The sequence below is a fragment of the Panicum hallii genome, chromosome 9 (genome assembly GCF_002211085.1).
Source record: "Panicum hallii strain FIL2 chromosome 9, PHallii_v3.1, whole genome shotgun sequence".
Taxonomy (NCBI): domain Eukaryota; kingdom Viridiplantae; phylum Streptophyta; class Magnoliopsida; order Poales; family Poaceae; genus Panicum; species Panicum hallii.
In genome coordinates this window covers 16,773,406-16,794,610 of record NC_038050.1, presented here as the reverse complement: position 1 = coordinate 16,794,610, position 21,205 = coordinate 16,773,406, and the positions used below count along the sequence as shown (strand labels likewise).

The window sequence follows — 21,205 nt, the reverse complement described above, 5'->3', positions numbered from 1 at the left end:
TTTGGCAAGTGGATCTTATCTATTGGTGATGGGACTATTGCTGCCGGGCAAAGGGGAGAGGAACGTGAGGCTTCGTGGATTACAATTCTTGATGATCTGTTAGTGCACACCGACGGTGATAAGACTGCTGCCCTTGTGGCAGAGGTGTTTCCAGATTTTATTATGAATTACAAAAATCCTGAATATTTGGCCACACGTGCTATTGTCTGTCCTAACAACCAAGATGCTGACGACATAAACGATTATATCGTCAAACTGGTCCCTGGAGACAATATTCAGTATCTTAGCTGCGACACAATATCTAAATCAACTGAACATATACCTGATTTTGATGTCTTGTACCCAACCGAATTCCTAAATTCCATCAACACAAATAATTTCCCTATCCATAAACTTGTGCTGAAAAAAGGGGTCATTGTTATGTTGCTCCGAAACCTTAATCAAACTATGGGCCTTTGCAATGGCACAAGACTACTTGTGGCGCAACTTGGACAGCGTGTATTATGCTGCACAATACTGACTGGCTGCAGAGTTGGTGAAGAAGTTTTCATACCGAGGATCGCTCTAAACACTACAGATGTAAAGTGGCCATTTACACTGCAGCGAAGGCAGTTCCCTGTGCGAATATGCTATGCAATGACGATCAATAAAAGTCAAGGGTAGACCTTATCAACGGTTGGCCTTTGCCTGAAAAAACCAGTTTTTACACATGGCCAACTTTATGTTGCTGTTTCAAGATCAACATCTAGAAGCGGCCTTAGGATCCTGATTGAAAATGACAATGGCTCATGTGGTTCGCAGACTCGAAATGTAGTTTACAGAGAAGTCCTGGATGCCGCTAATACGGCATCAGCTTAGTCCTGTTTACATAGAAAAAAAATAAAACGCACTGTACGTATTTTAGCATGTAAATATGATTTTATCAGAGTTTGGTGATCTCTGTTGTTGGCTCTCGTTTTTTCCATTTCTGCTGCTGAGCTTAGTGCTGCATGCAAAGTATTTTGACCCTAATATGTTAGTGTGTTTAACTAATCGCAATCCCACATTTGCTTCTTTCTGTCCTACTGTTTCTGTACCTAACAGCTCTGTTTCCATACCAACAGATGGGAGATGTTTTGATTGGTGCCCTTATGGTTGGGGACTGCAGTGACTGCTTATGCGTACGTGCCTCTAGGATTTGGAAGTTCAACGATCTTCAAGATGAAACAAAGCTGCTGCATACTGATCTGCTGTTGCTCGATGAAGAGGTACAGTTTATTTTTGTCTGCCTACTCTTGCCTACATGAAGAGATGCTTGCGTATTTTTATTTGCATTATATATCCAGTAACAACATCCATTGGACAGAGTAATATAACAACACCAAAGTAAACTAGGGATATTTCCAAGGATAGAAGCTGTCGTGTTATCATCCGAAAAAACATGTTTTAATACAGGCCAGAGGATCCTTTGCAAAATCCTTGTCTTTAGAATTGCCATTATATACTGTGCATTGGTTTGTGATTGCCCAGCAGATGAATATATTTGTTAGGCATGTTCTCAGTTGATTGCTTTGACTATAGCTTGACCATATTACTTGACACATTAATTTGTGATAGTTATTTTTTTTACCAGAATTACCTCAACGCGTTTACAGCACACTGCTTCTCTAGGATTTTGTTTATTCTTGTGCTGACTGATCTTGCTGACTCGTTCTACAACATATGCTAACTCTGATTAATCTATACAAGGAAATAGCATTCATGCACAAATCTACCCACCTCTCCCTGAAAAATTCAAACCTTTGTTAAAGGAAGGAAGAGTTTACAATCTCTCCTTTTTCCAAGTTAAAAAGGCGAACCGACTTTACAAACCAGTTCAAAATGATATTATGATCAGCTTTACAAGATGGACTACAGTGGAGGAGGTTGTTGAGATTCCACCAGCTTTCCCAGAATTCACCTACTCCCTTACTCCCATAGAGAAGCTCCCATCAGTTTTGGATAACAAAGAGTACTTTACAGGTAAGATTCTATAGGCCAATACATTCTACATGTATGCAGGTGAAAAACAAATAAAAAGCTTCTCATGCATTGTTGTTCTCCATGTTAGATGTACTTGGCGCAGTCACAAAGATCTCGGATGCTTTGCCATTACGGCCAAGATCCCAGCAAGTTGATACCATGAAAAGAACTGTGACAGTATGTGATGAAAGGTTAGTTTTACATGCTTTATTCTATTTTGCATGGCAGTAGGTTCTGCACCTATGTTTGTATAATATTGTGTGACTGCAATTTCACATGAGCAGTGGTGCTTCTCTGGACGTCGTGCTTTGGGGTGAGCGAGCCACTTCATTCCCAGCTGAACAACTTCATAAAGATGGACAGCATTCACCACAAATTGTAATATTTGTTGGCACTCTTGTGAGGGGCTATGCTGGTATGTATATCTAACAACTGTATAGTGGCAAGTGTTGTACCACTATGCTTAAAACCGTTCCTTGCTGTTTTAGGAACCATCTCATTGTTTGGCGGGTCATCATGCAAGTGGTATATAAATCCTGATGTCCCTGAAGCAAAAAACCTTATTGCCAGGTCATGTGCCCATCTAAAGCATTATTGATACTCACTAGCAGCATTTGTCTATGTACTAACTAACAACTAACCTCTTTTCTTACCAGCATGAAAAGCGTGCACCAACCAGTTGCACTCGCTCCACAGGTAAAATATAGTGAGCCCAGAACTTCTATTGCAGAGCACAAGAAAGTATCTGATATCAAGTATCTTCACCCCTTCAAGAACAAGGTCATTCCTCTGGCACCACATTCGAAACGATAGACCTAGCTGGCTATATAAGGCTGCTTACTTTCCTTGTATATTTTACAGAAAGTAGAATGGTTGGTTACAGTGAAGATAATGAAGATTGATAAGTCATGGTGGTATGAGTCGTGCAAGAAATGTTTCAGGACAACTAGGCCTCATGGCAACACCTACAAATGCTCTAATCCAACATGTAGCACCATTGGTGCGCCTAGCCCAAGGTACAGGTCATACTTGCTACACTACCATCCATTTTTTTCGTCTAGAGGTTATCTTCTTCACAAGCAAATTAGACGTATACAACTTTTACTAATTGATTCTCTCACTACAGGTACAAACTGGTCATCACTGCTGGGGACGAGACTGGTGACACTGAGTTTGTCATGTTTGGACGCATAGCGCAGCGTCTCATAAAAAGAAAGTCGATGCTCTCATTGCCAATAATCCGCCTGGATTTATCACTGACGAGATCACTAGGCTACTAGAAAAGGTTTTCACGTTCAATGGTTGCTTCACAGAGAATACAATTTCTTCTGGCAATGTCTCTTTCCAGGCTCAATACCATTGTTGCGGAGATTGACGATGGGAATCCTGTTCCACTAACGCCGGTTGGGTCACAATCATCGTCAGCTGTGCTCACACCATGCAGGCAGCAGTGTAGAGTGCACACCAGAAAAGGACTCTGACTTCACTTTACCTTCACCATCAGCCGGATCACAAGCTACTCATGCATCAAGCACCACACCTTCTAAGACCGTGATGCCTGACACTGGGCTACCAACTACACCACGGAGCAGCACAAAATCTGATAAGAATAAGGTAGAATAGTTCTCGCAGCCTGATGTGCAAACACATGTTTTACTTCAAGACTTACTCTTGTCAAAATCTCATGTACAAAATTACAGGCAGTGCAGGACAAGGACAGCCGCCTTCCAAGTGAGGGCCCTGTTACAGTGTCACCAATTGTACCAACTTATTCAACGCCTGAGGCGCAGCAAAGCACAACTAAAAAAAGGTCAGCACAACATTGTTTGATTCCTTTAGTTATTTCAGTTCATACCACATAATTTTGTGCATCACTAAGGGATAGAATAATGGTTCTAGAAACCGTGCATCACTCGAGAGAAAAACTGCAAGGAAGATTGTTTTGGATGATGGTGGCAAGAATGACAGTGGGGATGATTCCGCTGCTCCCCTACTAGGCCTAGGTATCTCCCACTCTCTGCTTAATTGATATTGCATTGTGAATATGGCTAAAAAATGTACAATATATGCAATCTGGCCTGGTATCCAATACATTAACAAGTTAATCACTAGAATGTGGATGCAGTTCCGACTTGGAATGTTTAGTACTCACACGTGTTAACTATGTCCTGACACTTGGTTACTACGCTGACCTATTTTGTTCTAGCTGCAGTTGCTTCATACCCTATATTCCATATTAATTACATCTACAAAATATGCCTGGGTTTTGTGTGTTTCCTAAGTGTGTTACCAGTGTTGTATTCAGAACATAGTGAAGTAGTGCCTTAGTAAACCACATGCGTGCATGTTACCTAATTATGCTAAACCTTGTAATCCTGGGGTTGGTAAGCAAAGTTGTAATCTTAGTTGACCATTATCCATATGTCTCAACAAGAAACAGCAAAGTTTGGAGGAGTAGTAAATTTCTACCTGCATTTTCGTTGTTATGTATATTGTAAATACCATGTTCTGAAAAGGAATATTTAACTTCGTTGGGATATTTTTCCAGAACATCACAGTGTCTCAACTATGTTCTAAAAAAGAATATGGCCAGTGACATACCGTCCCACCGTGATAAACAGAAATAAAATCTAGGGCTTTTTGATGTTTTAATACCAGACAGGTCCTTTGATGCTGCTGCTGCTGCATCAACAGCACTTGCCTTTTGGTTTTCCTGTGGGTGTTCTTGAAACTTTGCTTTGCTATTTGGGTGCAACATTCAAACATTTACAAGTGTTTTGGACAAGCCACAGTGTGGGTTCATTCTGTTAGTTCATCAATAGAAACGTCAGATGTTGAAATGTTTGAACACATAGTACCATTTTTATCTAATCCACTACTACATGTTATTTACATAAACGTTACAAAAAGTGCATGATATATTATATTCAGTTTTTTTTGTATGTATGTTATTGGTCCAAGATTTTAAAATTCAAAAGCACGTCTTCTCCAGTTACATATATTTACACCTATACTAAGCTGATACAGACGAAAAGGGTTGTCTGTCTCCATAGAATTTTTAGTATGTGCTCCCTTTGTTCCAAATTGTACATTGTTTTGTCAAATCTAGGTACATAGCTCATGCTATGCATCTACATATACGCCATATCTAGCTACACAACAAAAAAACTATCTGCCAGCTTTAATAATTATATATAAAAGATAATTGACAGTCACAGATAAAAGCGGTCTTTGCTATCATCACATTATAGAGCTCTATGGATTCAAGTAAATCATGGGTTGTAAAGGAGACTTCCAAATAAGATGTTTCAAAAAGACATGTGACACTGTGTTTAGAGGAGGGATGCACAGCCATTACTTTCAAGTAGTTCTGATAGATGAACAGCCATAGCAATTCTGAACTAACAGATAAGCTGATAGATATACTAATGCTACTAATTTCCTTGTATAAGGAATATCCCAGTTTAGCAACATAAGCACCCACATATAGCTCTATTATACATTAGCTCAATTATCTTGTTCATGAGTTGAGGCTACACATTCACATATAGCTACCTACGCCCTTATTAAAAATTGCTCGCAGCATTCTGGATTATATGTTTTATAGGCTTTAATAGATGCATTTTGATTCCAGATATCTTCTTACATTCCATTTGTGATGCAGTTTACCTGTTCTGAAATAAGTACTCAAAATTGTTCCCATCACATGTATTTAAATCTCAGTTGTATATTTGTATTACATAGATATATAGCAACTCCCAGTAGAACAGCGGATTAGTAAGTACTTGCTCTAATATTTTTTTGATATCCCTATTTGAAAGGCGTTTCTACATACTCATCAAGAATAGGCTTTTGAAAAGGCTAGAAGTAAATGAACGTAATGGACAATTAGTTTCAGTATGTTATTATGCTTTGCCCTTACTATCCTCTATCATTGATTGAATTATCCCTGATGGCCTCTTTTTTCTGTACAGCCCAGCCAAAGGTGATGCCTAACCGAAACAGGGATCGTCCTACCTTTGTGTCATGCTTTTACGTTCATATGGATAGACTGCAACGGATGTGTGTTAATCTACTGCTAGGAGTGGGATTGAGCGAAAGGCTGCCATCCTTTTGTGTTTGATCTGAAAGCAAGTAACACGTGTTCATCTGCTGCTACGAACACGCTGGCCAGCGCACTTGCTACTGTGACAGTGCTTGTATTTTGAGAACATAACGTCTTATATGCGCCCATATGGGCCCTCTTTTGTTGGTAGTATCAAAAAACTAATTTACTGTGTTGGTGCTTGCTTTTCAGTCAGTGCTCCGAACAGCCTTAAAGGTTGCAATGTAGTCCAAATATTGTTGCTGCTGCTTATGCATATGTAAATAGAAACTTATGGTCGCCTTCTGATGTTTTTTAGTCCGTTTTCTTCATGCCTATTGGACTTCGTAGTCACTGTAAGGCATACGACTTCCAGTAATACTGCTGTAATATTCTGCTGCCTGAATGATATGTGCTCTGAATTTTTTTCTGATTGCTCGTGCAAATACAGAACTAATAGTGTGCTGTTATTTGCTTTTTCTGATCTTTTGGTGACCACCTTGAATTCTAATCATATCAACTCATGAAATGAAAACGGTCCTGAAGAATGCCGTTTAGACATAAATCATTCCCTGAGGCAATGGTGAAGCTATACATTTATTTCTGTGCCTCACGTTATGTTGCGCTTGAGCAATTTAGTTATCTCGAGTGCCATTGAAACACGCAGTGACGTAAATATTTAAACTAACAGATTATATTTGATTTATAGGTACTACATGTTGTCTTCTTAATGATAGGGCGCGCAAGGCGCGCCTAAGGTTCTAGTAAGGACTAAGAGAAGGCCAATATAGTTTCTTTGGGGAAAACATCACCATTTTGTACCCCTCTTCATGATGATTTGCATATAACTCTGAAATCATCAAAATTTGATATTTATCTTATTTTTATGCTAGGATCTGTATCTAGTATAAAAGCCTCTAGATCAAATTTGAATGTTATGGATTAGGATGGGTTGCTTGTATCACGAGGTGGAATGGTACATTGGTACCAATGCGAGGTGGCCCAATTATGGGTCCCTTTGAAAAGTTTCTTTGCTTAAGTGGTTTATTTGAGCCATCTGCATTCAACCTAATGACCAAGACAAGTAATTCTTAATGTACTATCTTGAGACTATTTATCATTTGATACTTTCATCCGATGCTTGCTATAACTTTACATACATATATTGTGAAAGATAGCATTGGTTTTCTTCTCACTGGGCTTGCACTAATGCACATAGGTACTGGTGAATTACATTTATGGATTATATCTTGATTAGTACATGAAATTACTTTGATGGCTAACTTTAAGATAAGCTGACAGGAGCTTGGAGCGACATGCCATGAACAAACTGGTTGAAAGAGCATACAGAAAACTCAAGGTAGTTGAGATTTCTCTTTACATGATTGGTTCTCTTAAATCACTGTTGGCGCGTCATGAGATTATGAGTGCCATGCTCTGCTATTGTAGTTGTGCTCTGTAGAGATATTCACCCTTCATTACTTCAACAAGGCATTGTTTTCTTTATTTTTTTCTTTTTTTAAAAAAGGTCGGTTAATGAAATTACTGTGGGTGCAGTAGGTCTCTGCATGTTGCATGGTGCTTGCCCCTTTAAGCTAATATTTTGTTGTCTGGTAATAGGGAGGTAATGAGGGTTAGTTGTGAATAACCTTGATCCTCGATACTGATTGTATCTCTATGGTATGTAGGGTGGGCGAGTTGCACCAGGAAGCGTTGCTCGGTGAACGCCATCGCCCTCTGTGGCGGACGCACAGATGCCGTAAGAAGAAGCGGGAGCACAATGGCGTGTGCAGGTAAGCCGTTCGACAGAATGCCCCTGAAGACGCAGGTGTCGTCGTGCCGCTCAGCATGCTAGGAGGCCATGGGCGATGGGGACGGGGAACATCGGGTGGTAGGGTGCCTGCTGCTCCATGTTGGATTAGTCGGGGCTCCTGCTCGCGGCTGACCAGCTCCTTCAAGAGCAGTAGCCGGAAGTGCAGGACACCGTGGGACTACATGAGTTGTCCGTCAGCTACCACCCAGACCTTGCTGCCCACTGAAATCGCATTCACCCCAAAGGTGAGTGGTGAACCCCAGCAATTTCTCTACCTTCCTGCTATGAGAAGGACATAGATGTGTGCTGTTACAAATTTTTATTAGACAAAAGATCTTTCCTCCAACATCAATGTGTAGTGGTAGCAAAATTGGTCAGTTTTCTTCAACGAATTGGTGTGAGACAAAATGATCAAATTAAATTTTGACGACATGAGTTAACGAATATCAGAGAGAACTTATTGATTGTATTTTTCAATTTATTTGCAGTTGGAAGGGAGTCTTTCATCTGGTAACCTTTTATTAGGACTTGAGTTTTGCAGCGATGGACCTCATGTCAGTTTTAGGGTACGGTTTAAATTTTTAGCATCCATTGTTTTTTGGTTAGCCAAATAATTATACCATGTAATGCAGTAAAATACGTTTTCTGATGGGAATAATCAGATGCTAGGAAGTTTTGAGATGATTGGGTATTCTAATTCAGCATGGTATCATAATTTGTCATTGCGTGTTCAATGTTTGAATATTGATAAGATTTCCTGAGAAGTGCAATATTTTCCTAGCATGACTAACTCTGATCAGAGCTACATATATGTAATATCTTAACACAGCACATTGTTCTTATTTTGATGTGTTCCAAAAGGATTGGAAAGTATGATATTTGTATATATAGGAGTACTTGTTGTCAGGCTGCTGAATCAAAAAAATAATAAACTCTGTGTATGTATCCTGAGTGTTGATCACCATATTTGTGTTTTCATGATGAGCCATCCCACTTGCTACGTGGCCGGTCATCATGAGGTCATTACAAAAATGCACACGATCCCAAAGGATTGGATAGTATAGTCGTTATTATGCTTGGAACATTATATCTCAGCAATCATAATGTATGTTGTAGACTGCTACCTGTAGTTGCATCCAATGCCGAAGAGGGAGCTACTACTGGCTGGCGTCATGGTATGCTGATCGCTTACAAGTACAAGGAGATTTGGGCTTTTATGTAAGGACAAAGCTCTCTTCATTTCTAGGTTTTGTTTTGATTTCGCTGAACCTGAATTATTGTGTTGCGGATCAGTCAATTCATATGTATCTAGCAAGGCCTACAAAAGGCAGCAGACTCTTGTCGTTGAGAAGGCATTTCTGAACAAGATGGAGTAGAACCTCATTGTTGCCTCATTGTACATATTCCTGTAGTTCGCAGGAGTTGTCGCGTGCCAGGAGCTTTGCCTATAAAGAGGTAAAGATAATCCTTGGAGAGCAACACTGAGATGATTGAGAAGAAAAAATTAACACTTTAGGACCAGGTAAATCACATGATCAACCTAACATGAACTATCTGGAGCTGATAGCTCTTTCTTTTCCAATTTTCTTAATATTTCTTTTCAGATTTGGGCATTGTATTCAGGCAGCATCGGGATCTCGTGGTGAAGTACATGATCAAAAAATCACAAGACGATGGCATGTTCCAACCCTAAGTTCAAAATAAATGCCATGTCATTGGATCAACTCAAAAGGTTGATAAAATGAACTAGAATGTCATTCTGCGTAAATAATTTGGGAGGAGAAATAAACTAGACTGGCATGCCATCATAGTTAATTAGCTGACCTAAATAATTTGAGGCTGACAAAAGCTTGATCACCATGCCAGCAGTTTTGGGAAGCATACGGGAATCTCGTTGCACAATTAGAAAGAAACCGACCCTGCCCTGTTTGGCAACTTTTGGGCATATATGTAGTGTTTCCAAAGGTTGGATGGCAAACATCAAAGCATTCTGACCCATTTGATTCCATTGTAACCATTACATGTTGCCATTGAGTTTGTGCTCGAAGGATGGAACTGGTGAGCACTAGGAATGCGGTAGATTATGGTTAATTAGACTATCAGTATAATTGTATTCAATTTGTGCATATATGGTTGCGTGGATCCCAAAAATCCATCTTGGAAAGAATTCAGATAATTGATCATGCATGTATTGAATTTCGTCACCTGAATTCGTCATAATGCAAGTAAACAATTAACAGTGTCATCTTGGAGTTTACCATATTAAATGCATCATTTCTGAACTATAATTTTCTGGTCATACTGCTTTTGTACTAAAAAAATATTTTAAAAATTTTATGACAGATTAATTGTTATATAAGTGTACTAAATTTCTTGGTGTTCCAGCATTTGCTCGCAGGCGGACAGGTACCGGCTGGAGAGGCTGAAGCTCATGTGCGCCCGCCCAGAAGCTGTGGGAGCGCGTGTCGGCAGAGACGACTGTGGCGACGACGCTGGCCTGCCCGGAGCTGAAGAGGAGGTGCATCGACTTCTTTGTGGTGGAGAAGAACTTCAGGAAGGCGGTGCTGACCGACTGACCGAGGGGTACGGTACCTGAAACTAATGCAGAGTTTCCCGTCAGTTATCGATGAGATGAGAGCACGGCTTGGGACTTGACTCTTGAGGCGCACGGTCGGTTGGACATGCTGGGTTCTGGTGAAGAACGTAATGTGTGGTGGAGGAAAAACGTTTGGAATATTGATTTATTGTAGTATATATATCCTTATTAGAAATGAGCTATCTGGAACAAGATTCTTGGGTTCTGATGGATCAGTACATTTGTAATCTGAGCCTCCTGGGGTGCGGCGTCGGGTCCTTCGTCGTGGGCGGCGAGACGGTTCCAGGCCCGCTCGCCGGTGTTCCTGGCGGAGATCTGCGGCTCGTCCATCGCGCTGCTTGACATCGAGCCCGCCACGTTGAGGACCATGGTTGCCTTGCGTTCGTGCACGCTGCCCATTCAATTCTTTGTCTGCTTCATTGGCTAGATTTTGAATTTGATGGACTAGAGGCTTTGTTCATGGAACTAGATGTAAAATTTACATCAAAATGCATAAGAAGGCTAATGAATTTTGATGTACGGATATTATCCACTTGTTTTATGCTGGTAGCTAGCAACCTATTCAATTCTTGTTTGTTTCATTGGGTAGATTTTGAAATTCTTGTTTAAATTTGATGGAGAGGCTCTTTTTTCATGCTTAGAGGAAAAAATTACATCAAAATCCAAGATGATAAGTGTGCCGGACAAGATGAGGTTAGTTACGTTTAGTGTTTTAATATATTTTTTATTCTCATTCATTGTTGCAGCGTTTAGGATAACTTTGTCTCTAATCTGAAAAGATACTAAGTATATTAATATATTTTTTCTCATTCTTTGCTGCGGCGCGTAGCGCTTCAAACTTCAGAGTTGCTTCTAAGTGATATCATGGCACTTCAAGAGGAGCTTGTTGGCTTCATCGTGGACCACGTAGTGACTCTGGGTGCAGAGTTTTGCCTTACCTAGCTTGAACTTGAAGTATTTTGATTTAAATTTGTGCATCATATTATGTATGACTCATGGCATGAACTATGTTTGATGTAAGGACCTGTGTTTTGTAAATGGTATATGAACATGTGAGACTTTGTGAGAGTGAATTAAATTTGCTATGTGTTTACTATGTGAGATTTGATGTATTTATTATGAGAATGATTTGTGGCAATTCTGTACTCACGTGAATTGTATGAAATTATTGAAATGCGGTTTAATTTTGACAATGGTGTTGGAACAAGCAGCAGGAAAGGATTATTACTGCCGGCCCGTGTTATGAACTGGCGGTGATAACTCTATTTTCACCGCTGATAATTCACCACCGGCACCTAAACCGGTGGTGAAAATGGGTTTAGGGCCGGCGGTGAAAAGAATCTGTAAGTAGTGGAGGCTCAAAGTTAGGTCAAAGGCATACATTCATCACGATTTGTAGTGACGTGTTGTAGCACTACAATATTAGCTCACGGGTCATCCTAACGTCGGCTAGAACTCAACGTATGAGATCACTTGATTGAGCACGAACATTCTTATGTACAGGCAATCCATGCGTATTGTTCGTGCATGAGGTAATTTATTGGGCTGTTAGGATTTCCGGAGTAAGCCTTGTGTGTGTTTTGCAGTTAATGGACCGCATGGGCCTTTGGTGACTGCATCAGAAATCAGCTACCAGAGAGACAATCTTTTGGTCAGTAGCCCATAGGAATTTCTGACCCAAAGAAGATGGAACTTTTCCTGACGTTGATCATCGGGATTAGGCAGGATTAATTACTTATTTGATATTTTTTTAATGTTCATGTCATTAATGATAGGGCTAAATCGTCTTAAGATGTGGAGACTGGAATATTTTTCTCCCATTATCTAAAAAATGCCATTGAATGAGGATGGCTTCCTGATAGGAGGCTGTAATTGAAATAATTTAATTCTGTTTCTGACAAAAATAAATCTTATTCCTTCTGATAGTATATAGATGCAGAGTAAAGCAAGCAGCTAGATGCACATGTATGGTCCTGCTTTACCGATCTCGACGTATATAGACGAGTGAATACTGAATAATAACGCATTCATTTCCTTTGAAAAAAGGTGAATTAGTTTCTTATCCACTGTGTACCATCTACTACAGTTAGCAGTGAAAGTAGATCATATACAGTATCCATTGTGTAGCATATGAGAGCATATCAGCATGTGCAATCCGATAACTTGGATAAGAAAGAGCAAAGATTCATCACTCCTGACCATGTGTGTGTCTCGTAAAAAGTTCCTAGCTTCTAAATTCTAATTGATGCGGTAATCTGCGCACAAACAAACACTGATCGAAACAAGGTAACTAATCCGTCGCCATCAGTCTGTCGCGTAAGATAGAGATTAAGCTGAGATTCAAGCTGTTCCATCTCTACCAACCTACTTTATTTCCTCGTCATCTTGGAGTCTGTTTATGAGACCAACAAGGAAGTAGTAGTCCACTTCTAGCTAGCTAGCTAGCATGCTGTCATCTTGATTCCTGGCAGGCTCCAACACTAGATCACTCAATCAGATGTGTCTCAATTGAATTCATGTGTTGACTGCTAATTGATCCCTACCAGAGTACCTTGAAATGTCGCAACTCAGGGGATGTACAGGCTGAGATCAAGATATGCTACAGACATATCTGTAGGGTGTTGTATCAGACTGCTATCCTTATACTCAAGATGTGGTTGCAGTAAAAGTACCAGTGGTTAACTTGGATACATCCTTGCCATATGAAATGTAGTGCCCATCAGCTGGTTAACTAAGACTGTGCAACGATCAAAGTTGTGCTCATAATTGGTGCTTGTGCATGGAAAGTGTGTGTGGATCAAGTTGTGGTGACTTTGGATTAGTAGGAACTTGGTAGGAGCCTTGGATTGGAAGGCACAGACCAAGAAAAGGGCCCGAGTTTTGAGCCCACTGACCAACCTTTGGAGACAATTTGGCAAACCCTTATCCATATGTTGGCAAAAATGATATCATTGCTCTCAAAGGGGATGAATCATTTATGGTGGCATCTGATTCCTGCTGTCCCAATGCAAAGTGGTTGCAACTGGTAAATTATGTGAAAAGAAAAAAAATATATTGCTGACTCAAAAGTTGTAAATTCGGGGCCATGCGTATATATAACACCGCAATCGGTTATGGTGGTTAAATTTTATACTTCTACTGCAACCACTTGTTCGGTGTCACCATTATATAAGACTAATCAGCGTTACTAGTCATAGGCTGCTTTTTCAGATGATAACAAAAGCCAAACAGGGGCTCGCTACTGACACCTGGCCCGGTGATAACTTTGTTTATCAGGTTGTCGAGTGCAATTAATCTTCCATCAAGGTGATAGGTCTGCATCCACGCATTGAAAGAGGGGGAGAGGACATGTTTGCTCATTGTGTCCTAGTTTTATCATTTAAAAGATACAGTGCCAAAACTTGTTTTTTGTGAACAGTTGAGCTTCAAACCTCTCTTGTCAGTGACAGTTCACAACAATTTCTTGCCATTTGTACTCGTACAACATTGGCTGCCATAACTTTCTCTTCTGTGAACGGAAAGCCTTTTTGTTTTCTGAGCTACTTGTGAAAGGGACAGTTGAGATGTGATTACTGTACAGACAAAAGAGAGAGGAATATGGTTGCACATCCATCTGTTCTGAACTGGAGTACTGTCCATCATCAAGAAGACAAGCACACATATTAGGATGCTGAAGGCAAGATGTTGACCTCTAATAGGAGGGTTAGAAACTTAGCACGTACATATTAGACAATCGATGAAATCCTTATCATCACAAGGAGAGTGACCTACAATGAGAGTTAGAGCTTGGGATCAGAAAGATGACACAGCCTGACCACAAGGAGGGTGACCTCGAATGAGAGCTGATGCTTGAGTGCTTGACAACAAAAGATGAAAGCCTTCAGAGGCATGCATGGAGTGATCATATCCCTTAAGTGCATCATTGCTCGTGAGATCAAAGGGGAGTTAAGGCCCTGTCGTGTGGATCCTCCACTGACTGTTTGATCATGTGAGATCAAAGGGGTCACAATGTTTGCAGAAACAGGGTAGGTTGGTAGTACCAGCAGTTCATGCTGATCCGTAGTTTCTTCACGTATTGGTTGGGCGCATGCGTACATGTGGTGTAGTGTGACTGAATACTAGTACCTGATAAACCAGTTGGATACACGTTCAGAACACTGATTGGAAAAAAAAAGTTCCCTATATAGGAGTAGTAGGTTACAGTGCTACTTAATTACCCAGCTGCAGAACTGAAGACAATTATTGAGGCGAGAACTGGTCGATCGAGTGGGGACGACGGCCATCTCCTCGCCCGGGCAAACGGACTGAGTGCAAACAAATCCAGTTTTAAATTCTGGGCTGGGTTTTTTAAGGAGGTGCCGGGATACAACGAGACAGGATACAGTTTGAATAGTTGGGGCTTTGATTTGATGCCCCTTCGACGTCCTTTTCTTTTGATGGACATGCTCCTGACGTGTCGATTGCCCATTGAGATTGAAGATTATTGGTGCCGTAGGGTGCCGTATTTACGTCCGTTCACAAGCTGGCACAGGGCATCACCTATGATAATTTCTAGAATACTACCTCCATTTCGAATTACAATTTATTTTAACTTTTCTTAATACAAATATCTTGTTATGCACCTAGATATATGCTATGTCTAAATATACAGTAAACACTATGTATCGTAAAATGCTAAAATGAATTGTAATTTGGAACGGGAAGAGTACTTAGTAAGAATCTCATTTAGTATGTAACTAACCAGAGTCGTTGGGTTAAAGAAATCAGGATGTTGGTGATTTTGTTTCTTGGTAATGTTCATCTTTCTGATAATTCCTCCTGAATCTGTATCGAACCTTATGGCTTTCAATATAAGCAGAGTGTTTCTCCTTCAAAAGAAAATCCTCCTGAATCTTATCCGGCTAGCTTGTGAAATTAATCAAAGCGCGCAATGCAACACCACATGTCGATGCTCGATCTGGTCAAATTCTCCAGTTACCAGCACAGGGGCGAAAAATTAAAGAAGGCCCTAGCTAGCACAAATGCCTGCTAAAAACCATATGCTTTGTCCCCATTTTATGCAGCAGTTGTCCCGTTTGTACGCAGATATGGTGCAGGGATTGCAGCCTAATAGCTAGCCTGCGCCCATCCATGCATCGGCATACTTGCAGTCTCTCACGAGCATGGATCCATGCATGCGTGGCCAATCAGAATCTGCAGACTGCATGCGGCGCCGTGAGAGTTGAGACCCACCACTTGCCTGGTTTTTCGCCGTCCCTGCCCGTGTTAATCTTTACTATCTTCGATGAATACTATGTTAATCCTACCTTAGCTTTTGGCACTTCCAATTCCATGAAAACGGATCATATGTGACGCGAGAAAGTAACACGCGCACAGAACCACGTTAGTAATAGAGCCTATCTCTCACCGGTAATAAGGTCTTTTAGGACCCGAAGAAGGTGCATTACTTTGATGTCGTCAAGTCACTTCTTTTACTTAGTGAAAGGTGACGGGTTTTTGGTGTCGTTCATCAATTTTTACTATACTCTTAATGCAGTATAACTTTATTATCTGCTCCCTCCGTCCCAAATTATTAGTTGTCTTGGCTTTTGTAGATACATAGATTTTGTTGCACATAGATATAATATACTCTCTCCATTCTAATATATAAAGCGTAACCACTTTTTACTCAAGTCCTATAATATAAGGCGTGCTCTCTCTATACGCCTATACGCACGTACATCGAGGTAGTAATATATGTGTTGATAGAGAGAATTAAATACGTTCCTTGGTCCCAGAGGTAATTATGCCTTATATACTGGGACTAGGGCTGGAAACGAGCCGAGCCGAGCCAGGCTCGGCTCGGCTCGCCTTGGCTCGGTCATCTAGCGAGCCGAGCCTGGCTCGGCTCGGTAATTTCACGAGCTGGTGGAAGAGGCTCGGCTCGGCTCGTTATCGGCTCGCGAGCCGGCTCGAGCCAGCTCGCGAGCCACAACTTTTATTGCATCACAGATTCACGGATCAAGACATCAAGTGTTTAACAGCAAGAAAAAAAATGCATAAAGTGTTTAACAACTTTTATTGCATCACAGATTGGGAAATGGGAAGGGAAGTTAGGGTTTAGGCGTTTAGCTAATGCCTAATGGGCTTTGACCTTTTGGGCTGGCTGCTAGGTTGGGCACTTGGAGGTTTGACCTCAGCTCGCGAGCCGGCTCGCGAGCCGGAGCGAGCCGGCTCAGCTCGGCTCGACGTTTTTGCGAGCCCAGAAAAGAGGCTCGGCTCGGCTCGTTCCAGGCTCGCGAGCCGCTCCGAGCCGAGCCGAGCCGCTCCGAGCCCGAGCCGAGCTTCGAGCCGCGAGCTTTTTTTCCAGCCCTAACTGGGACGGATGGAGTATATCTAGATGCATAAAAAAAGCTATGCACCTTGAAAAAATAAAATAACTAATAATTTGAGACGGAGAAAATACGCTCATTTCAAATCTGATCCGAGCGCGTGCCTTAGGGCTGCACTGGCACCCGCCCTCCGTCCACCGGGGCGGTCCTCTGTCCTCTTCCACAAGACCCAAGCTTGCACCCGCGGGCAGCGCCATCTCCTCCCAAGAACTATGGACTTTTTTTTCTAACGTAGTGCTTTGAATTGGGGTGATCATTATGGTACCAGTTTGCATGCATACCTCACCTCTTAATGTGCCAATGAGCGAGATCCGCGTGTCACGTCACTCCAAGGACAAAAGTAAGGGAGCACTTCTATGAGTGATGTATCGGATCAATATATCAAGAGCAGAGGTGCAACACCCTAATTTTTAAATTAAAAATCTAAATAAATTTAGCTAGATTCTTTTCAGGACCCATAAGATTTTTATTCAAATTCTTTTAATTTTAAAGCATTTACCATGAATTAATAATAATTTATAAAATATATATAAGGAAATATAGGTCTTGTGAATGCCGCATTGCATTATTTTATTGCTTGTCTTCCATTTGTATTTAAATTTCAAATTTAAATTCAAATGTATTTAAATATATTTCTTTTTCCCCCTCTTTCTCTTTTGGCCCGCCCCATTTCCTTCTCTTCCTCCCCTTTCTTTTTCTTCCTCCCGCAAGGCCCAGCCCAGCCGGCTTTTTCTTTTCTCCCCCCACCCCCCCCCCCCCCCGCGCTGCCCAGCCGCGTCGCCCCCCCCCCCTTCCCGGCCTAACAGCCCAACGTCGAGGCCCCCTCGGTCGCCCTATAAAACCGCCGCCCCGCACTCTCGGTCCCCTCCACCCGCAGCTGCCACCCACGCCTCATAAACCCTAGCGGCGCAAGCCTGCCGCCGCCGCACCTCGGCCGCCCGACGCGCCGCCGCTACGCCGCTTTGCTTTCCACCGTCAAGCAAGTGCCCCAAGAGCTTCGCGTTGCGGTAAGGAGCATCGCCGGCCTGTTTTCCCCTTCCCCGCCTTCCCGCACACACAATTCCTCGTCGAAGCTCCGTGGCCGCGCGCCACTGCCGTGCGCCCCTCTCCGACCCCCGTCTCGCCAACCCGAGCCCCTAGATGCGTTTCTCGTAGCGTCCGCGTTCTCCCCATACAGCCCGCACAAGAAACGGCCGTTTACGGCCAAGTCCGGCGAGTCCACCGCCGCCATTTGTCGTCCCCGCTGGCGCTAGCGCCGCCGCATGTGCTGCCCAAGCCCCGCGCAGCCGTCGAATCCCGATCCGACGGGTTAGATCTAATCTAACCCGAGTCAGAACCCGCACACTGGTCAAATCCTAGGATCTTTTGCACTTTAGCTCCCAAGTTTTATCGAAATCAACCCGCAGTCCATGGCAATTCAAAAGTATTCATGAATAAATCCTTTTTCTTCTGTTTAAGCCCCTGTCTTTTTCTAAAATAGAACCCGTTGTCCCTAACCCCTCTGTTTTTCAATCTAAACCCTAGATTTAAGGTTTCATTATGTTTTAGCCCTCGGTTTCTTTGTTCAAATCCCTTCTAGTTTCAAATATTTTACAAATAAGCCCTTGGAATCATGTTTTAGTCATAACTTCTCCGTTTTAACTCCGTTTTCATCGATTCTCGCGCTCATGTGACCCTTGCGACATATACAGTAGCTTTGTAACATTGTTTTGCCCTGTTTATATTGTTTGGTGTACTGTTTCTTATTTATTGTACTTTTTTGTTTGTATGTACTCGTATGTTGCGATAGACGTACGCAATTCGAGGGTCCGCAAGCATAAGGCTTTGAAGGCGTCCTGAGCAGCAGCAGTACTTTGATGAAAGCAAGTAGTACTTGATCATATTTTGGTCCTAATAACTTTCTAAATACACATATTTACTTCATATGCATGCACGTGTCTATAATATGATGGATCCCAAACTAAGGATGTGCCTAGTTTCTTTTGAACTTCCTTGATTAAACCTGAGTTGTTATATTTATGTTGTAGCTATGCTAATTGCTTTTACTTAGACTTTGATTAGATAACCTGAAAATCACGCTACACTGGTTTTACTCATGTTCTGGAATACCTTAATGGTGGTAATTAAGATCACTGCATTAATTGGAACATGAAAAACCACCTAGGAAAACAATACGACCACAATACTACATGGCTCTGGTCTTGACTAATTAATTAGAAACTTTAGCCTGTAATGGTCTTACCAAAAGGGCAAGAGGGGAGTGCATTGATGGGGTATAGCTCGGTCCTTTTGAGGTGTAGATATGATCCTGGTTAAGGCGTCTTCCTTATTAGAGAGGGTTATGACCATTGGGTCTGAAAACTTAGCGGACCATTGTAAGTTAGGGAATCTTTGTAAAGGCCTCGTAGTGAATCCGTACCACTCACCTTGGAAGAGTTTAAGGGCCTTGCAAACTCGGGCATTAAGGGAAACAAGAGTTATGGGTAAAGTGTTGTTGTCGGTCAAAACCCACCGGCGAACAGCGACGGGCAACACAAGGAGCCGGGAGGCTCCCGAGACTGCTGGTGGGCCCCGGTCCCTCGATCAACGGCCCGAGATCCGGCACACGACCTGGCGTCTGGGTTGCTAGGCGTGCTACCTAATCTTGTACCTGATCAGGAAAGTATGGAAGTGATTTATATTAGTTTCCTGCATGCACAGACATGTATAAATATTAGTCCGAGCCGTGATCGGCTCATCGGATGATTCCCGATATCGGCTGTAAAGAGTCGATTGTGTCCAGAGTCAGATCGGATCTAAGTATTCGAATAAAGCACACATATCCGATGGTAAAATAAAACTTGCTCTGTAACTAATAAGCTAATCCGATCTATGACGGTTAAAGCTTTCACTGCATAACCGCAACATCCTACACGTAATTGAGCCTAACAGATACGAAAGGTAATAGAATAGCAACCTAAACAGAGGCCTAAAAACTAACAAAGAGCCGATTCCCGGAACAATCCCTCTTTAGATTGATACAAAGCATCAAACGTACTGCCGGAATATTCAACCTGTTTGAAGGGCCTAATCATGCAGATGTCAGGCTAAATCTTCGATAAACAAAGACTAACCATAATAGATTGGATCTACTAACCAAGAACAGAGCAAGGTGCTGCCCTCACACCCGAGATCGGGCATAAGGACAGCTAAACGTTTACAGATAACAAGCGATACACGAGTAAAACATGAAAGAGCCGATGCTATTCTATAAACGCCAGGATAACTAGTGTTACTCGCCATCAATAATGTTTCAGTACGAGAAACACAAAGGTAGACAGGCAGGAACGATGCTGCCCTGATCATGTGAGGCGTGATTGGGGCTGCACGGCACTTACCCGAGAAACCCTAGAATAGGGGTGGCGATGCACCGAGAGTTGTTGTGAGTGATTATATGTATGTTTATCTTCATTCATAATCCAAGGTACATATTTATAGTCCGGAGACTTGCCTTCTCGAACCAATCCTAACTGACCATGACACGAATCCTGACTATCTCTATCTAAAATATTTTAAACGCACACACCTATCTAGATACATGGCCAATCCTGGCCTCAAACACCCGCTCAGGGGTCGATTCGCAAGCCCACTACGATTATCTTTTGAGCCCATCTTGCTTCGCGGCCCACCTTTCGGTCCAGCTAAATTATGGCGATAACAAGTGTACAACCTCTGCCGAGTGAAAACTGATATATCAGCCGTGCTCACGGTTAAGAGCGGTTTGGACTCTCACATAATAATTAAACTTAAAGATGATCTAAATTGAGGTTCTTTATTTATTGTTGTTATATTATCTCTTTTATTTATTTAAGGGTTGGTATATACTTACATTTTTAATTAATGCTTGCTAAATAAAATTTGGTCAACTAAAAATGCTTATCGTAGTAAAACCATATCAGCTTTTCCTTAATTTTGGCTTTGCATGTCATATAATTTACTCCACTTGCTGAGTACTGACTCTAAGTGTTCTTACGCTTGCTTTATTAAAAAAGATAATTGTTCAGAGGTCCCTGAAGAATTTGAGAAATTCTAGACATATATCTTCCAGTCATCTGCCTGTGAAGTTGAAGTCCGCTGCTAGTTATAAACGTTTATTTATTCGTTTAAGATTAAGACTTTCGGTCATATAATAAAGTACTATAATATTCTCTTTTGTTATTACATTACTTTGGATAGACACTTGTATCGTCTATCATATGTGTGGAACTTGATCCTAGTGCATATATAAGATGCATTCGGTTCCTTTCCAAAACCGGATGTGATAAGATGGCAGCTGTTTTGGATTTGAGGATGCCAAGCAA

General features: G+C 41.7%; 1 protein-coding gene, 1 long non-coding RNA gene and 1 pseudogene across 2 annotated transcripts; all 3 read left to right on the top strand.

The window, feature by feature from the left end:
• The window catches only part of LOC112873432, a 51,558-nt pseudogene extending 44,112 nt beyond the window's left edge, over positions 1-7,446 (top strand).
• LOC112872883 (replication protein A 70 kDa DNA-binding subunit D-like) lies at positions 1,869-3,281 on the top strand. Its single transcript, XM_025935920.1, has 7 exons — positions 1,869-2,001; positions 2,090-2,192; positions 2,286-2,416; positions 2,490-2,571; positions 2,658-2,781; positions 2,863-3,017; positions 3,128-3,281. The coding sequence occupies exons 1-7, from the start codon at positions 1,869-1,871 to the stop codon at positions 3,279-3,281; spliced, it is 882 nt and encodes a 293-aa protein (XP_025791705.1).
• A 390-nt stretch (positions 7,447-7,836) lies between the features above and the next one.
• On the top strand, positions 7,837-10,941 carry LOC112873430. The gene is made up of 5 exons (XR_003224748.1): positions 7,837-8,143; positions 8,387-8,464; positions 9,029-9,116; positions 9,311-9,420; positions 10,284-10,941. It is a non-coding gene; the product is annotated as an uncharacterized LOC112873430 (long non-coding RNA).
• Positions 10,942-21,205: the final 10,264 nt, after the last annotated feature.